This window comes from Empidonax traillii, unplaced genomic scaffold (genome assembly GCF_003031625.1).
Source record: "Empidonax traillii isolate 1590-97213 ecotype Southwest subspecies unplaced genomic scaffold, ASM303162v1 scaffold93:size1158651, whole genome shotgun sequence".
Taxonomy (NCBI): domain Eukaryota; kingdom Metazoa; phylum Chordata; class Aves; order Passeriformes; family Tyrannidae; genus Empidonax; species Empidonax traillii.
In genome coordinates, this window is record NW_020955286.1 from 790,047 (window position 1) to 807,542 (window position 17,496).

General features: G+C 40.4%; 2 protein-coding genes across 6 annotated transcripts in view; one reads left to right on the forward strand and one right to left on the reverse strand.

Moving 5' to 3' along the window:
• The window catches only part of SPTBN5 (spectrin beta, non-erythrocytic 5), a 90,315-nt gene extending 80,701 nt beyond the window's left edge, over positions 1-9,614 (forward strand). The window contains exons 58-67 of the mRNA XM_027881732.1: positions 1,521-1,710; positions 2,494-2,670; positions 3,582-3,686; positions 4,684-5,304; positions 5,657-5,728; positions 7,258-7,344; positions 7,760-7,851; positions 8,029-8,114; positions 8,583-8,718; positions 9,302-9,614. Coding sequence (XP_027737533.1) covers positions 1,521-1,710; positions 2,494-2,670; positions 3,582-3,686; positions 4,684-5,304; positions 5,657-5,728; positions 7,258-7,344; positions 7,760-7,851; positions 8,029-8,114; positions 8,583-8,718; positions 9,302-9,362 — 1,627 coding nt within the window. The 3' untranslated portion in view covers positions 9,363-9,614. The remainder of the gene's footprint in view (positions 1-1,520; positions 1,711-2,493; positions 2,671-3,581; positions 3,687-4,683; positions 5,305-5,656; positions 5,729-7,257; positions 7,345-7,759; positions 7,852-8,028; positions 8,115-8,582; positions 8,719-9,301) is intronic.
• Positions 9,615-11,307: 1,693 nt separating this feature from the next.
• The window catches only part of LOC114056487 (cytosolic phospholipase A2 beta-like), a 59,283-nt gene continuing 53,094 nt past the window's right edge, over positions 11,308-17,496 (reverse strand). For all 5 annotated transcript variants that reach the window (XM_027881707.1, XM_027881706.1, XM_027881708.1 and 2 more), the window contains 3 exons: positions 16,683-16,849; positions 15,961-16,147; positions 11,308-14,241 (listed from right to left, as the gene is read on the reverse strand). In XM_027881707.1, the coding sequence (XP_027737508.1) occupies positions 14,003-14,241; positions 15,961-16,147; positions 16,683-16,849 (593 nt within the window). In that variant the 3' untranslated portion in view covers positions 11,308-14,002. The remainder of the gene's footprint in view (positions 14,242-15,960; positions 16,148-16,682; positions 16,850-17,496) is intronic.

A 17,496-nucleotide genomic window follows, 5' to 3' on the forward strand; every position in this document is an offset into this window, starting at 1 on the left:
GGTTTAGAGCATCCTCAGATTTTTTAAAAAATGCATTTTGAGCTAATTTTCTCTCTCTTTTTTTTTTTTTTTTTTTTAATCTATTATGCCAAGTATCTATAAGCAGAGGTCTAACGTAAAAATTGAAATAGCTCATGGAAATGTGCTAAACATAAAGTGCCAGACCAGTCTTAAAATACTATATTTCATCATTTTAATGTCATCTTCATCAACATTTATACATTTTTAATGCAAATTGTGATTTTAAAGCAGGATTTCTACTGAGGTTATATGGACATTTTTAAATCAGTGTAGATAATGAAAAAGTTAACCTACAAAATTAGTAGAAATACAAAGACAGTGAAGTGGTTAGTACTGACTACTGGATATTCATTATGCTAAGGGATAGATCCTGAGCTCAGGTGATTGGCTTATGCCAGTTGAGACTCATGGAGCAGAAAATTTTCCTTAAAATCTATCAATATGCTTCTTTGCATGAGTGCTCTGTATGCATATGAAGTACTTTCACGTGTGGTGATAAGGTTTTGAGGGATATCTGAAAGTCTCTGTGTTCCTTTGCAATGTATAAAAGTACTGTTAATGTGTATAACCTAAGCATTTGCAGTTAGTTTTTTTCTGAGGATTTGAATTCACAATGCTTCAGTATGTACAGGTGCTGCAGCTGTCTAATAGGCTATCTATGGAAACAGCACTGGAAATATTATATCAGGTTCTAAAAATCCATAGATGTGTGAGTAAACTGTCATCAATATATTTGTGTATTGTTGCAGTTTAACCCGTATCAGCAGCTAAGTAACACACAGCCACTCACTCACTCCTCCAGGCGTCCAGTGGGATGGGGAGGAGGATCAGAAATAAAACAAACGAACAAATAAACAACAACTTGTGTTGAGATAAGAACAGTTTAATAATTGAAATAAAGTAAAATATAATAATATTAATTATGGTAATATTAATTATTAAGATAATCATTTTAATTTTTAAAAAAAAGGAGGAAAATACACCCCCTCCCCCTAAAAAAAACTATTGATGCACAAAAAAATTGCTCACCTCTCACTGATTAGTACCCAGCCTGTCCCCAAAAAGCAGATGGCCCCTTCTGACCAACTCCCCCCTGTTTATACACTGGGCATGGCGTTCTACGATACAGAATATCCCTTTGGCCAGTTCAGGTCAGCTATCCTGGCCATGTTTCCCCCCTGCCCATCTTCTTGTGCACCTCCTCACTGGCAGAGCATGGGGACCTGAGAAGTGCTTGACTTGGACTAAGCACTACCCAGCAACAATTAAACCATCAGTGTGATATCAACATTATTCTCATACTAAATCAAAATCACAGCACTGTACCAGTGACTAAGAGGAAAATTATGTCAGCCAATATCAGGACGGTATTAATATCTTTTATGTGCCAGTAAAAGTCTGTATAGATGTATCCACAGCCATAGGATGTGTGTGTGAATTCCCAAATATCCGGCAGACTCAAATTCCTTCCTTTTTTACCCTTTGGCTCTGTTCTGCAGGACCTGGGCCAATGAGATGCATGCACTAGTGATATCTGAGGAACTGGCAAATGATGTCCTGGGAGCTGAACTGCTTATCAAGCGTCACGAGGAATACAAGCGCGAGATAGAGAAGCAGTGGCTAAAATATGAAGAAATGCAGCGGGCAGGAGGTGACCTGGTGAAGAATGCACATTTCATGTCTGTGGAGGTGTGTTGATGAGTTAAATATTTTATGAACAGAGTGAACAAAGACATGAAAGGGACAGAAGTTGCAGCTTTGTCTGTTTCAGAGCAGAACTAAACAGGACAATCCAATTCTTTACTGTTAAAAGCTACACACCTTGTGTCACACATGAAAAACGAAAACATCTTTGAAGTTCTTGTGACACATCACAATGCAATCCCCTGTAGGATGGACTGATGCCCCTGCATGCACCAGAAGATATGTAATTTTTCAGAAATGTGCGAAGGAACAAGAATGTTAACTTTTCTGGGATCCTGTTATCTATATATGTTTAGATTTTGCCCAAGCTTGTCTTGGCACTCTCTATAAATCCAGAGATCACACCATCAAAAACATCTTCAGAATTTATGCAGGATTACATTACTTCTGTTGCAGAAAGAATAAGAGAACTTTATGCAGTGTCTCTCCGTTGTTGCCTTGTCATAAATAGATGTATTTGTTGAATCTTCTGGTTCTCACTAGTTCTATAACACAAGTTGCCAAAGTTTCATCTTGGGAAATCATTTGGCAGAATACAGGTCATACAGTATGTGGAATATGCATAAAATTCTAATATCTAGCTATACAGAATTCAAGCTAAAAAAAATGAGAACTCAGACATCCTTTCTAAACTATGTTAACACCACAAAGTTATCTACAGATCATCTTCCAAATCATGAAGGCTAAATCACTACACGCTAGTTGTCTGTCATGTGAAAATCTGATTGGATTTTTTACTTCCTGGCATTGCAAATGTTATTTTTCTAGATTGAAGAAAAACTGCTAGAGTTGTCAGAGCTGATGAAGAAGGTAAAGGAGAGTTGGGACATGAGGAAAGTGTTATATCAAGAAAACTGGGAGATTCAATTGCTCCGCAGAGAGCTAGAACAAGCAGAAGCATGGCTGACTGCCAAGGAGAGCTTTCTTTCAGATTCTAACTATGGGGTGAGTAACAACAATGCAACACTACTGAAACACTACTGAACACTCTATGCCTCAGCATATACAGAGTGCTTGGCACATGTACCAGCTCAGGCTTGAAATTAATCACAATTTAAACAGTAATGCACCCTTGAAATTAGAAAGGGGAGAAGCTCTGCCCTCTTACAGAAGTGAGCCCAGGGCAGTTGCTGCATTTGGCATGGTGACGGGCTCCTTGACATGGTCCTTCCAGGGGGTGGTAGAAGACTGGGGAGAATTCCAGATCATTTTTTCAAATAAGATAACTTGTAGAGGGTTCAACCTTCCCTGTCATGCTGAGAGCCTGTTTTGAAAGGAAAAGGGTTTTTTCCCCACCTCATTCTCCCCATCAAGCGGTAGAATGTTTTACACAGATGGCTTGACAGCTAGCTTGTAAATTCCCTTTTAAACACCAGCACCCAACAGGTTTCTTTTGGTTTGGGATTTTTTTCTCATTGTGAACTGTCTTCTAATGGTTTGTAAGATGGGAAAACTCAATCCTAAAGTCAGGTATCAAAAACTAAGCAGAGGGCACGGCAGAGGTTTAGGATACATTGTCGTTGGGCAGGAATTATTCTGTATGTAGCACAAGCTAGAATCCATGTACTTAATCTGTATGTAAACAGTTATAGATGGAAACCATGTTATAGCTTTGCAGAAAAGGGAAGTTTGTTATTTGAGCTCTTTTTCTCCTGCACATCAGACAGACTGCAAGCTACAGACCTTTCATGGAGTGTAAATTTTTCACACACTAGGAGGGGTTTAGACATTCAATTACAAAAAATTTCAGAATCATAATTTGGCTAAATAAAATAGGTAAATCTAAAAATCTTTGGCATAGTCTCTTCTGAGGGACTTGATTTTGGACTTCTGTGTCTGGTGATTTTTCCATTCAGGATTCAGTGTCTGAAGTAGAGGAATTACTGAAGAAACACCATGATTTTGAAAAGATGCTTGCAGCACAGGAGGAGAAATTTGCTCAGCTCAGCAGGAAAACTAAGGTGAGTATTAGAAGGTTAATCAGCTGTGTATGGGACAGGATGATGTGGGTCCTTGATTGTTTGGATGTCATTCCACATACGCCACATACGAATGAACTTCTGGGCTGAAATGGAGTAAATGAGTTACCAAGGCTGAGATACTGCAGACAGAGAAGCTGAGAACCAGACCTATATGTGGATCAAAAAAAAAAAATAACCAGCTTGCAAAAGCTCTAGGGAAGAAGTTGAAGTTTTTTTCTGTTAGGAGCAGCAAAAAGAGTGTGAGAAATGGGGTGATCCCTTGCTACATAGGCAAAGAAATTTTGCTTCATTCAGGACTTCAATAGGGAGTTGGAGCTACCTGAGCATTCTAGAGTATAGCAAAGGGCTGAAAATAAAGAGAGACAAAAGCACTGGTAGGCCTTTTTCCTTCTGACATCGGTTTTACAATGGACTGTGATATGTACCAAAAATATTCAGTGAGTCTCTCAGATCCTGTTTCAATGTGGGAATTTTTAATTATTTTCCTGAAATAACCAGCAAAACATAGCTTTTGTGTTTGACATTAGGCTAAAAATTAGCTTGGCCAAATCTGTCTTTCGTTCATTTCATTTGATTTGCAAATTGGCTAACTGAAGGGACAAAGGTCCTTTCCTCTAAATTTTACCCTGGTAACACCCCTGGATACTCAATGTTCTTTCAGAAAACTTAAAGAAGCAGTGCCACAAAGAAAGGAGCATAGGTTCTCTTGAGCTTATTAAAAAATCAGCCTCTAGAGAATTTAGCAAGGTCAGGATTCACTGCAACTGAGATTAACTGCCATTAGTATTCTTGGTTTGGGTAACAAAGTTCAGATCTAGCTCTAAGAATGCCAATGGAGGAACAGGCCTTAAAATTCAATGCCAGATGCCAGTGTATTTGAAAAACTATTCCTGCTTAAAATAATAAAAATATCAGGTAAGTATTCATAAATGCAATGAAGGTAATCTAAAAAAAATGTAATACTTCTATCCTACAGAGAGAGATGAATCTTCTGAAACCAGTGCACACAGAAGACAGTGAGCCTAAGGATAAAAGCAAAGTTGTACGAGTTCCCTCTCTGAAAAGAAAAACATCTGACAAAAGGAGTACACCACCAAAAGTGACAGAGATAAAGAGCACAATGCCACTGCCATCTGTGCCCTTACCCAGCCTGTCCTGGAGGGCCCCACTTGAAACTATTTTCTCCCCTGTTGAAAAATCTCCAACAAGGTTCCAAAAATTCACCACTGACGACATCCCTGAAGTGCTGAGCAGCAACAAAACGGAAATGAAAGCTGAAACAAGGCTCAGTGAGATTATCCCTCCACCTACACCAAAGGTGGTGGATCCACAAGCTAGTTCTTTGGAAAGTCACAGTTCTTTAAGCTCTTCTTTATCTCCTACTCCTGTAAACCAGCAACATAGCAGCAGTTTGTCAGAATCACATGCCACAGACCACCCATCTCCTCAGGAAAAAGGTGCTATAGGCTCTTCTTTCTCCAAACTCCAGACCAAACTAATGGCAACACCACCTGAGGCTGGGCAAAAGTCCCCAGATGTATCACCAAACTTACTGCAGTACAGCTCCTCTCGGGAGAGATTAGAGAATACATCTTTGGTGAGTCCCAGGAATTCCTGGCTTTCTCCTCACAAAACTGCTAACTTGAACCACTAAAGTTGTAAAATGTAGTTACTAATATAAAAATAATATTAGTTAATTAACACAATATGATAGAGCAAATTTCATAAGCAAATTTCTCTAGAAGGATGTGGATTCTCTTCATTTAGGTAGTATATCAAAGATATGATTGCAACCTAGTAAGGATTGCTAGCTGTGCTGTCAATGTAAAGGCTAGAGGAAGTAGAGATTAGTTTCTTTGCATGGAATTTATCTAAAAAAGACCTTCAGAAATTTAACACTGACATTTTAACATTTTAAAGTTAACTAGCAATGTTCATGTGTGTCTCAGGTTTCTGCAAATCTCCAGCATATGGAGGGTTTCCTGGAGAAGAGAGACCAGCTACTTCCAGGAAGACAACAGGTAGAAACAAATGTCATCACTCTGGGTTATTTCATTTTTCCTTGGATTATAGTCCAGACCTGGACTATAATTATCTTCAGGATAATCCCCTGCTGAAGAGGAGCTCAGTACTAGGGGTTTGCTTCAGTTACCCTAAAATGCGTTAGGAAGCGTCCACTGACTTGACCTGATCAGGTCCTTAAGAGATGATGCAATTTTTGCCTGGCATGGGAGTCATACATTTAATGGATTTACAAACCAGAGCCTAGGCTGTATGAACACGTTAATGACATTTTCCTAATTGTAAACACAGGTTTCAGTATATCAACAAAATTGGAAAAAACTCAACAATATTTTAAAAACAAACAAACAAAGCCCAAAACAAAACAAAACCCAAACAACAAAAAAAACCACACCCCCAAAAAACTAAAGCTTCATGATCCTGTAACAGCATGTGATAGTTTATTGGCAATGGAAGCCCTCAGTCCCATGCTCCCAATACTTATAATTTCTAACTGTGCTAGAAGAGAATTAAGGTTCTGTTTATCTTTGAAGAATTGGTTTTTTTAAATCCGGGTTTGAGTAAAACTGAAATCTAAATTCTTATCCTGGGAAAGAATACCACTTCAGGTCAGAAGCCTAATGATCACAACGAGGCAGGAAATGTTCTAATATTCACCACCAATCTGTAAACATCTCAGTGTTTGCTGAGGTCTTGCACATAAAATTGTCTTGGATTATTTTCCCATAGACTATTTCTCCCAAAATTTTTAATTTGAAAGACCTCTTTTAAAAACTCAACCTGGTATGGACTCCATCTTCTGGAAGAGAAATTTAGTTTTTCTTCTCTTCTGGATATATAGAATTTAGTTTGCAGTGATACTGAACTTCCATATTACCAAACAAGAAAAGCTATGACTTACGTGTCTCAGAACTTTTTCTTTCCTTTTCTCTGAATCACCAAATTGTCAATTTGATTCACTGACATAACAAAATATGAGTATACAAAAGTAATAGGATCCTTCATCCAGAAGAGTCTCACGGCCCTTGTCCAAAACCTTACAGTAATACATACTTGGGGTTGGCTTTTGCACATTGTTCAGTAGGATTCCACTGGGGTTAGTTTAGGAAATTAAGAAGAGTTCAGCAGCCACATTAGGTTGAAACCACACACTTGACAAAACTAGCTTGTGACCAGCAGGCAGGGGCTGGTGTTCCAGCTAGGAAAAAAATTTAGTAGCCAAAAATTAGACATAACTTTGATTATTCACCTTCAAAGATGTTGCTGGCCACATGGTATACAGAGCTTGCTTGAACCAGGTTATGTCATTTGTTTAGTCCTAACTCATAGAGAGCCATTCTTGAATCGCCCCCACCAGAAACTACAGTAGGTTCTGCTTTTCTAGGAGATAATAATGACTAAGAGAACTTCTGTGATCATAATATGGACAGCTCTTGGCTTCTTGGGGAAGTTGTATATGAAAGATATCACTACTCCTATAAAATATATAATTAATGGCTGAATTTTATTACCATTTCTATTCCTGTAGCCACGCTCAAGGTCTTGGAAATCCTTCTACGTAAAACTTGATGGATTAAAGCTTGATTTCTATAATGATGAAAATGAAGCATCTAAGGTAATTTGGTTTTTGAATCTTTCTAGAAATTTGTCTATCTATGTAAAAATGCACTTAAAAATTACATTTAAAAACATTTGCTTTGGTTTGGGGCTGGGGTAATCAGTTCTCTTTCAAATGTCAGCTGAATGAAAATTCAGCAATTATTCAACTGCTGCCAACTATAAAACAGAATAATAAGTTTTCATATCTTTTCAAGGATATTCTTTAAAAGAAGTATCTTATGCAAGAATTGCCTTCAAGATACAATGTAATCATCCATTGTTCCTCTGTGGTTCTTTCTATTCAGTGATCCTAGTTATAAAGTTAGAGGCATCAAAAGACGGGTGTCTAGTTAGCCTGCAGGTTGGTATGGAATTGAATCCTAGCAGAACAGAAACAGAAGACATTTTGCTTGTATTTTATCCCCCTTCAGAACATATCCACACTCCTCTCGCTCAGCATTGCAGGCTCCAAATGTGAGAAGCTGGTAAATTACAGCAGGAAGGAGAACAGCTTCATGTTGCGGTAAGTCTTGTGGAGAAGCGTGCAAATGAAAAGCTAAACAGCCACCTGTACAGTTACATTTGCCTACAGTCACCTAAGACTGGATGTTAGAAGGCATAACTGATCTGTCTTACACTCATCAGGACAGAAGGTATAAGGCAATACTAACTGGAATTCACCTTCTATCCTCATTTACAGGCTGAGAGATGGGGCAGAGTATTACTTTGCAGCACCTTCTCAGACACTGATGGAGGACTGGCTACAATCACTACGGAATAATATAGGTACATTCTCACTTCCTTCAATAATGAGCTATGTTTTTAGCAACTAATGATGAAAGAAAGAGAATGAGAAAGTGTCCTTAGTTCAGTGCATTTTGAGCTGCCTTTTTTGCCTCTGTTAGACAGCAGTTCACAGGTCACCTGCCACCTTGTGATGTAGTGACCTGGCAGGAGAATGCCCAGGGCAACTTGCAAAGCAGCCTTTCAGTTGTACTGTGGCCAGGTTATTCCCAAGCCTTGCCCAAGGATTGTATTCCTCCTTTTATTAAGGAGCTGCCTTGGATCCTGATCAACAACTTTTCTTCTGAATCTAAATCTCTTTCTGGACAGCAGTGGCTTACTGGAAAGGAAGTCAAAGAACAGTTATAACTATGAAGTTCAAAGAAAATTGTTATGGGCCCAGAAAAGGCAAACTCTGCCTCTAATGCTACTTCAGAAGGTTTTTATTTGTGCATTTTTTTGACCTTGCAGAAAACAGTAACAGATCACATTCCACAGTGATGGTGCAGCCTTTCACTCCAAACACACAGACATCCCAGAAAAGACTGTGGGACTTTACAGACAGGGACTCTGCGGAAAGACCGACCAGCAAAAGCTCACTCGTGAGGTATGGGCTCTGTGCCGCAAAGCTGAACATATGTCAGTGCTGTTTGTGTTCAGGTAGCAGTCACCTACAAAGGGAGACTGTCCTGAGGTCAAAAGGTCCTACTCCTCTGTCACTAATGTCATAGAAATAGTGTGGCCAGCAGGACTAGGGCTGTGATCATCCTCTGTACTTGGCAGTGGTGAGGCCACACCTTGAGTCCTGTGTTCAGTTCTGGGCCCCTCACTTCAATAAAGAGGGAGCATATGCAAAGAAGGGCAACAAAGCTGGTGAAAGGTCTTGAGAAAAGTCTTACAAGGAGCAGCTGAGGGAGCCGGGATTGTTTACCTGGAGAAAAGGAGGCTCAGGGGAGACACAGACAAGGAAAACATAGCCATGGCAAAATTCAGAAATTTGGCTTGTGTAAATCACTTTCTGTTGCATTTGGAGTCTTTAAAAAGTTACAGACTATGATGTGAAATCCTAGTCTTGCTGCCAGGCAGACTTTTGCTGCTGAGTTAGATGCCTAACAAGTTCTTATATATACAGAGCGACTTAAACCCCTCTATATTGTACCTGATTTTCTGATGATGCATGTTCTTGATAGGAGAACACCATCCTTCAAAATCAAAGCGGAGAGAAAGTCTGCAGAATCTTCCAGATTTTAAGGAAGATGAGACTGCAGTGACACAAGCCTCCATCACCACCCTAAGTCTAGAACAAAGTGGCAATAAAACAAAACTGCTTCCATCTCTACTAGAAGCAGGAAGAGAAAAATTATATTTGCTTTAATGAATACCGGACCATTATAACTTAACTCAGCCCTCTGGAAATGTATGGATATGCTTTAAGGTAATCGATTCCCTTGAAACTTTTTAAATTATGTATTAAATCTCATAAAATCTTTAAATACAATTAAATAGGACTGTATCTGGTATACTTTTGTGTGTACAACTACTCTGTCATTCACCACACCACACAAGTGATATCTACTCTGAGTTACCCAAGGGAAGAGCAGAGAGACCTTTAAGCCAGACAGCTCAAGTGGAGTGACTCTGCAAGGCAGGAATGGGGAGCACCGAGCAGAGCATGAGGTGCAAGCTGTGACTGAACTACAGCCACCTGCAAGTGGATTTGCAGATACCAACAGATTAGATTTAAGAGGCTTCGGTGGTCTGTGCACCCAAAGGTAATCTTTTTTTATATACTTCCTTCAGTGTTTTATAGTCTCCACAATCTTTCCTTTTTACAACACATTAATCAAAAACTCCCTATTTGCCAATTCTTTCTGGATGAAGTTACTAGGAAAAAAAAGTCCTACACTGCTACTAATTTTTAATGGATTCTGAGTCTAAAATAAGGCATGAAGAACCAGTCTTTCAGTGTAAAAGGAGCGGAAATGCAGGTTAGCAAGAAGGAGGTCTTGTCCCCAGACAACAAGCTCCACATGCTAAGGTATGGTGTAACCATGGGGAGAAAAATATACTTTTTTCCCCCCTACTTATCTCTGTTGCTGAGCCAAAGAAAAGTTATCCATCATGAAGATGGGGAGAAAGGGCATTTTTTTACCCCCAGGACAGTGTGGTGGCCGGGGGCTCTTCTTTGACAGGTGGAAGCTAAAGTTTCAAGTCCTTAAATCCTCAGCTTTGGTCCTTTTCTACCCAGTCTGAAGCATAACCCTCATTCTTTGCTTGCAGTCTTCTCCTCTGCCCTAATTCTCCAGTTGTAGGGAAGGAGAACCCTTTACACCAAGTTTATGTAAATACTTTCTGGGTACATGCAACATCTAGATTTAAATTTAGACTGATTCAGATCAGTCACTTGCATCCAACAAGGTGATCTAATAATTTCTTCTTTTTTTTTTTTTTTGGCTAGTCTAGCTCTCTCATCTGCTGCACCTCAGTTGGAGCTGCTGCCTGTCACAAAAAAAACCAAAAAACAACCAACCAAACAAACAAACAAACAAAAAACCTCGGCACATAAAAGAAATGGGAAACTGATGCATTTTCATTATTGTTGATCATTTTTAGCTGCTTTTATATTAAAAAAAAAAAAAACAAAAACAAAAACCTAATGCTTTTTTTTTAAAAAAAAAAAAAAAAGCTTAAGTATATTAAACTTACCATTTAATTGATAACAGCAAAGTTATCAAGAAAGCCAGCCTTCTGTACACACAGGTCAAATCACCAAGAGGCAAAACAAAGCTGTGCCTTGGTTGTGGCTCAGTACATATGTCTCTTTACCCTGTCTTGTGCCATTCCACTGAAGAGGGTTTTACCACAGGAGGCATATTTTGTTCTACTTTTTCCAAGGTTTTCCAGGCCTTTGTAAAGCTGAAGATCTTCTCCCAGATTTTTTTTCTATCCACTCTTGAAAGCAGTAAATGCCCTATGAAGTTCGCAGCAGGCATTTAGCAGTAAATAGTGCTAATACAAGTGGAAAAAAACATTGTCTTGTGTTTAAGTGCATAAAGTTTCAGGGGTCTGGTGCTCCTTCACAATATTTTATTTTTAATTAATATATTATTATATTTTAATTCATATATTATTAAATGGTTTAAAGACACAAGCAAGCAATTTCTCTGAAGAACAGCTAGCACTTATAAGAACAAATGCCCTCCAGGTCCTCCTGCCACACCATCAAGCCAGCAGCGTACTCCCTTAATGTCACAGAATCATAGAATCATTTAGGTTGGAAAAGACCTCTATGACCATTGAGTCCAACCATTAACTCAGCACTGCCAAGTTGACCACTAAACATGTTCCTGTGTGTCACATCCACATCATGTTACAAAACCAAAAAAGTAACCAAAATAAAACAAAAAGGCACTCTGATGGGCAATGATAGAGCCCTTGCATAATTTCAAGCCCTGAAATACAAAAATATATTTGATAAAACTAATATCATTTAAGGCTACAGTGATACCACATGGGGCCCCAAGGAAATGAATGGGAATATGCTTGTCTGTGCCTCCGGCTGCAAAATTGAACAGCAGTCCCCAGCTTGATTTTAAGCGTTAGCACAAATTTTGGTGACAGTTCTCCTGGCAAAGGGAGAGTCACACCACCTTCTCCACCCACAACTACCTAGCTACTATCAGTTGCTGTTACTGGAACTCCCCCCTAACTGTTCAGCCCCCAGCCCTGTCCTCCAGCTCAAACCTTTGCAGCTCCTGTGTAATAGTGTAATGCTGGAAAATGTAAGCAACAATTCGATGTCTCAAGAGCAGTGAGGACATGAGATGGACAGCATGATGGTGTCACTCACTTCTTGTCCATCCTTTCCAGCCGGGGCAAGCAGGGGGTTGAACACCAAATGTCTGTGGAGCCTGGGTGAATCAGGGTGCACCAGGACATGGGAGCACACAGCCTCTCCACAGTCATGATGGAATTAGTTTTTGTTCTGTGCAAGCAGGTTATAGGGAGGGGTTTCTTTATATGACCAGCCAGAGGAGCATGAAAATTTGTATGTGCCACGAAATACTGTACCTGGATGTGCTGCTCTCCTGTGCGAACGTAACAGATCCTGCTGGTAGGACTCTCTTTTTGAGATAGATAGTTCCCTGTTGCTATCTCACCTTTCAACTCAAAATGGTTCTTTCTTTTTTTTTCTTGCAGCTGGTATCCCATTAGTTCTTAACTTCTCATGGCCAGAATTCAGCTGTGCAGTTGCATTCCAGCTTTTACTACTCCTCAGGTTTTGCATGATATTCTTTAGCTCAGGAAATTAGCACTGTACAAGGAATATTGCTACAGCTTACTCACTGCCATTGCAGCAGTAGCAGCATTTAATAGATGCAGGGTTCAGGCAATGAAGTCTTTGTAAGTGCTCTCTCTTTGAGCTTGACTACTGCCTGCATATACCCTGTTGCTCTTTCTTTGTCTAATTTTGGATTTCAAGTAAAATAATTCTAGGTCTCAAGTAAATTTCCAACATGGAAGAAATGTATAAGATTTTCCTTGGAGGTTCCTGATGAATATGCTGTGTTCGGAATAAACAAGGCAGAAGCAGGTCCAAATACTTCAATGTTAGAGAAGTCTGCGAACTCCTCTGGAGCTCTGTTTTATATTGGTCAGCATCCTTCCCTGCCATCTTTTTAATATAGTGGAAGGCCATAAAGATGTTCCAAGCTCCTAGTTCAAGGCAAAAATCTCTCACTGCACTCCAAAGCAAATGAAAACCAGGTGTCATTTTTCCAAATTTTTTCCTCCAACAAGGAGGTGTGATAGAGAATTTCCTTTTTTTTTTCTTATTTGTGCTCTATTTCGTGTAGCAGCTCTAAAAATACTTTGCCTGTTATAAGGGATAGAAGACTGTAAAATGTAAAAGTCTTCTGGGTGTGAAAAGGCAGTGGCTATGCATTCTGTTAGTGAGTTACGTTGTCGTACATTCAGTTTACATCTGTAAGGAGCACCAGCTTATGGCTTGGTCATTATTACTTAATTAAATGTACTTGAATCTACGGTAGATTCAAGTAGATTTACGGTAGAATCTACTAAAGCTTCTGCTATCAAAAGTTTGTTTCAGGCTCTTGACGTTTTAACGTATAAAGGCACTGCTGGTATAAATCAATGCAACTACTCATGCTCTATTCAGAACTTTTCCTCCAGCCAACGCTCAAAAGAACCATACTCACTCACTGCAGCTAACGTCATCTCTCCTTGAAATGTAACTGCCCCCTTTGTGGCAGTTTGGAGCAGCATTTCTGTGCCAAACTCTGGCAGGGGAACAGAAAAAAAAGGAGTAACTTCTAAATCAGCAAGGGGAATTGGCCAGACAGAGCGTGACTGTCCACATTTCAGTTTGGTCATTGTTCACATATGTTCACAAATATGACTCTGGCCTGACTTCAAAGCTGAGCCCACCAATTCAGTGCAAATTCTAGTTGCTCAGCCTATCTGAAAATCTGGACATTACTGAATGCAAATGGCCAGGACTTGGTTTGTAATGAAGCATTGAAAAGACACCAATAATGGGCTCAGGGTTGAAAGGACAGGCACATACAAAAAACTATCTAGCACCACCACCACCACCTGATATAATATCAGAAAGATCCTGAGAGGTCTCTGCTAACCAGGACCTTAATTTCTTAACAAGTAAGACCACAGTGTGAGGCTCTTGTGGGCTGAAAACGTAAGATTAAATAAACCCTTTTGAAAGCTAGGAGCTTGAACAAGGCAAGATGAGAAATGTACAGGTTTCCTCAGTTTTCTGCAAATAATGAACACTGTGATGTGTTGCAATGTGACTGTGATGTGTTGCAAAGTGCTGCCATAGCCTTCAGTAGGAAAAAGTGCAAAATCCCAGCCTAGGGGTACCCAGAGTAGCTGGAGACATTCCCAGTCCTGCGCATTCTCCTCCGTTCTACAGCACTCCGGATTGCCTGGAGGAGCAGGTCTTTGTTATTCAGGATGTTGTATTTGCTCAGGTTCACAAGTTTATCAAAATTTTCAGAGGAGTAGATTAACCTAATGAGGTAGTAGGGTGAGCAGCTGTTCTCCAGATTTACTTTGCCTTCTTCCATCTCTGAGTGACCACGCTTTACCCCTGCAGAGAAAGACAAAAACCACCACAGTGAGCTGAATCTGGAGTACTAAACACATGGCGTTGTAAGGGACTGATCTACTTGGCAGAACCCACTGGTAAAAACAACCCCCAGGAAATACTAAAAACCCACTCCACAGCTTGAAAGAGCCATTCCTGGTCAGTTTTCCCAGCCACTCCTCCCTCCCCTCCTGCTAAAGCTCCATCCTGGAAATCCCTTAGCAGAGGGATTTGCCTATCATCTCCTTGCAGTCTGAACCAAATATGCCCAAATGTAATGTGAGAGGATTGTCAGCAGGACTATAAAGACTGCTGAGATATTCCTTATGATGTCAACCAGAAGTTCATGACATTACATGAATTTTGCTTGAGACATAGCAGGTTTTAGTCTAACCTAGTGGTTTCTGGGCAGTGTGATATCAGAGTCCTGGGCACAGGCTATCACTAGAAGTGGCTGTATTAAAATATCTAATGTGCCTTCATTGAACCTCCCAATATTCAGAGAGACTTTGCTTTTGTGCGCTTGAGGCAGATGCAGCTTTATCTGGATGTGGGTGACACAGATACAGTCTATAGTACTTGCATTGTAAATGAGAACTTCAAAAATTGAGTGTCTTTAGAATTTAAATTGCTAAAAACAAGAAAAAGTACCCAATCCCACAAGGTGTCTCTCATACACCTAGAAACGAAAAGCTCCACTGTTAAAATTGAAATCCACAAAACCAGGTTGCCAAGGACCCTCCTCCCCCAACCACCCACATCAGTAGCTGGTTGTCAGCTTGATGGATGAATCACCAACTGCTCAGAGACATGCAGGTGAGCATCATAGCTCACCAGTTGAGGCCTGGAGCACTGAGAAGCTGCAGCAGCTGCTTTGCTCTGCATTATCTCATCTATCTTTCATTCAGAGAGATTCCAAAAACCTCACCTTCTTTACCTGCCAGCCACTGCTCAATGGCCAGATCTCACCACACATTGCCATTTGGACCATCTCCAGCCTCCACTGAACAAACCTGGTTCCCTCTACAGGGTATCTCCTCTTTCCATTCATAGAGTTTCTAAACGTGGTTTTCTTGGTTAGCTCTCACTGCACATACTCACTGAGCATCGGTGAATATCAGAGCAGAAAAGGACCTTTACTTAAGATGTTTTGCTGCTGCTCCTCCCCTTCTCCAAATGCTGCCTCAGAGACACCCATTCTGCTGTGGTCCCACTCATAACCACAACAGAATTTTGGAATTTTGCCTTACTGCCTCCACCAATTCTGCACTACCTGCGTTAATCACTGGGCCAGACAGAGCACCACATGCTCTCTCTACAGGCAGCCATTCCACCTGCTCCTGAGCTGGGTGCAAGCAGGCGACCACTACAAGTGGTTCACAGTCCTCTCTTCCAAGCAGAGCAACAGGGCCAGAGAGGAGGCCCAGTCTTTGGCCGGCTGTGCAGTGACAGAGCACTGCAGCAAGCTTGGCATTTTGCATTCATTAAACATTCAGATGCTTTCCAGGGGCTGGTTTGTTTGTTCTTCATAAAACTGAAGACCCAGCCACTCTTGGCAATGCTTTCCAACACTGTGTGGCACTGAGTTTCCTGGGACTGTGTCCTCCATACTTTGCAAATGAAGAATGACCAGCAGGTATACAGAGGTTGCTTTTCTGCCTGTCATCAGGGAAAACATACCAGGAGTAGAGCACAGTACGTAGTTTTCTTCACTTAATTTACCTGGCTCCTTGAATTCCTTAAAGGTGTCATTCACCAGGGGGAAATGGATTACTATGGGTGCTCTGGGGTCCTCAGCATCCGAAAAGATATAACATTCCTTTGGGTTCTTCTTTTCTTCTTCACTTAGCTCCACTTTGGGGAATGGGATATTTTGTATCTTGCAATATTTGTATGTCATCTCTAATTGCTGTGGACACAGAATGTCATGGAGTTAAAGCTCTAAGCGAAGAATCATGTTTACTCAGGTATCCTAGAAATACTATGGCATTTTAACTCATTCCCTAGAACCACTCTGAAATGAATGTGTAGTCCAAAGCAGCTGCAGTACAACCCTACTTTTGGCTGCGATTTACCACAAGTCAGATGATGCCTCTTATCACTCTATTATACTTTTTACAAGCTCAAGAGAATGACCCAAAACCACACTTAGAATCTGTCACGGCAGACCAGGAGAGATCAAGGGCATGTGTCCAGCAAACAACTGTTACTGCAATTCCCTGAGGATCCTAGGAAGTGTATGCTGTAATCCACTATAGAGAAAAGAGCCTAACAGTTTCTATAGTTCTGTTCTTGAAGGAAGTTTCTTTCCTCCTCCAAGATACAGTGACTGGTTTGGTCTTGAATACATGATCAAGATTTAGACAGCCACTTACTTCGAAGTTTTAATAGACAAGAATAATTTTACCAGAGTTGCAAGGAACAGAGTAAGTTAATCTTCTCACCTTGAACACATTCCCCAAACCATAATCAAGGGATATAATGACATCTACATTCCTCTCTGGCTTGAAAAGTGCTGCACCACTGGTGTTGATGAAATAGCCAACATCTATCAGACAAAGATATTTCTGCAGCGGTGTCAGACTGTTAGGGAAAGCATCCAGTACAGTGTCTGAAAAACATTTTGAATATAGTTAGTGGTGCATTGTTAGGAAAGAAGGAGTGAGTAATTCTGTCTGTGCTACTTGTTAAGGGCAGCCCCTTGGTTGCCCTCAAGACCAGGGTCGCCTCCCTCCGTAACGCAAGCCCACAAACACGGCCTCGGAAGCATGCCCTTCAAACTGCACATCTGGGCCCATCTGTCCTGTTACCACACTCTCCCAGACACACTCACAAAGGCAGGCCATGAGGCAGCCAGGAAGAGGACAGGTGATACACAGACTCCACTGACCTCACAGCTGCTCTGGGGAGTCATTTTTCACAGAATACAGACTTCAACAGATTTTTTTTTCCCCCTAAGAACTGGGAAAAATGTAAACAACAAAAACAATTTCACAGTGTAGCAACAAGGCTAACAAATGCAATACATCACTGCATTTTTGCATTGCTCTTTTTTTTGCTTTTGTATTCTCAGAGTTAGACTCCTCTCCCATGTTGAAAAATCTGACTTCAACTTGCTTTCAGTGATCTCATATAAATTATCTGCAAAAAAATACCACATCATGCACACAGTAGTCCCTACCAACAGCTTAAAATACTGCTTGACTTAATTAAACCTCACATTAATGACTATAGAAGACAAAAGGGGATTACACCAAC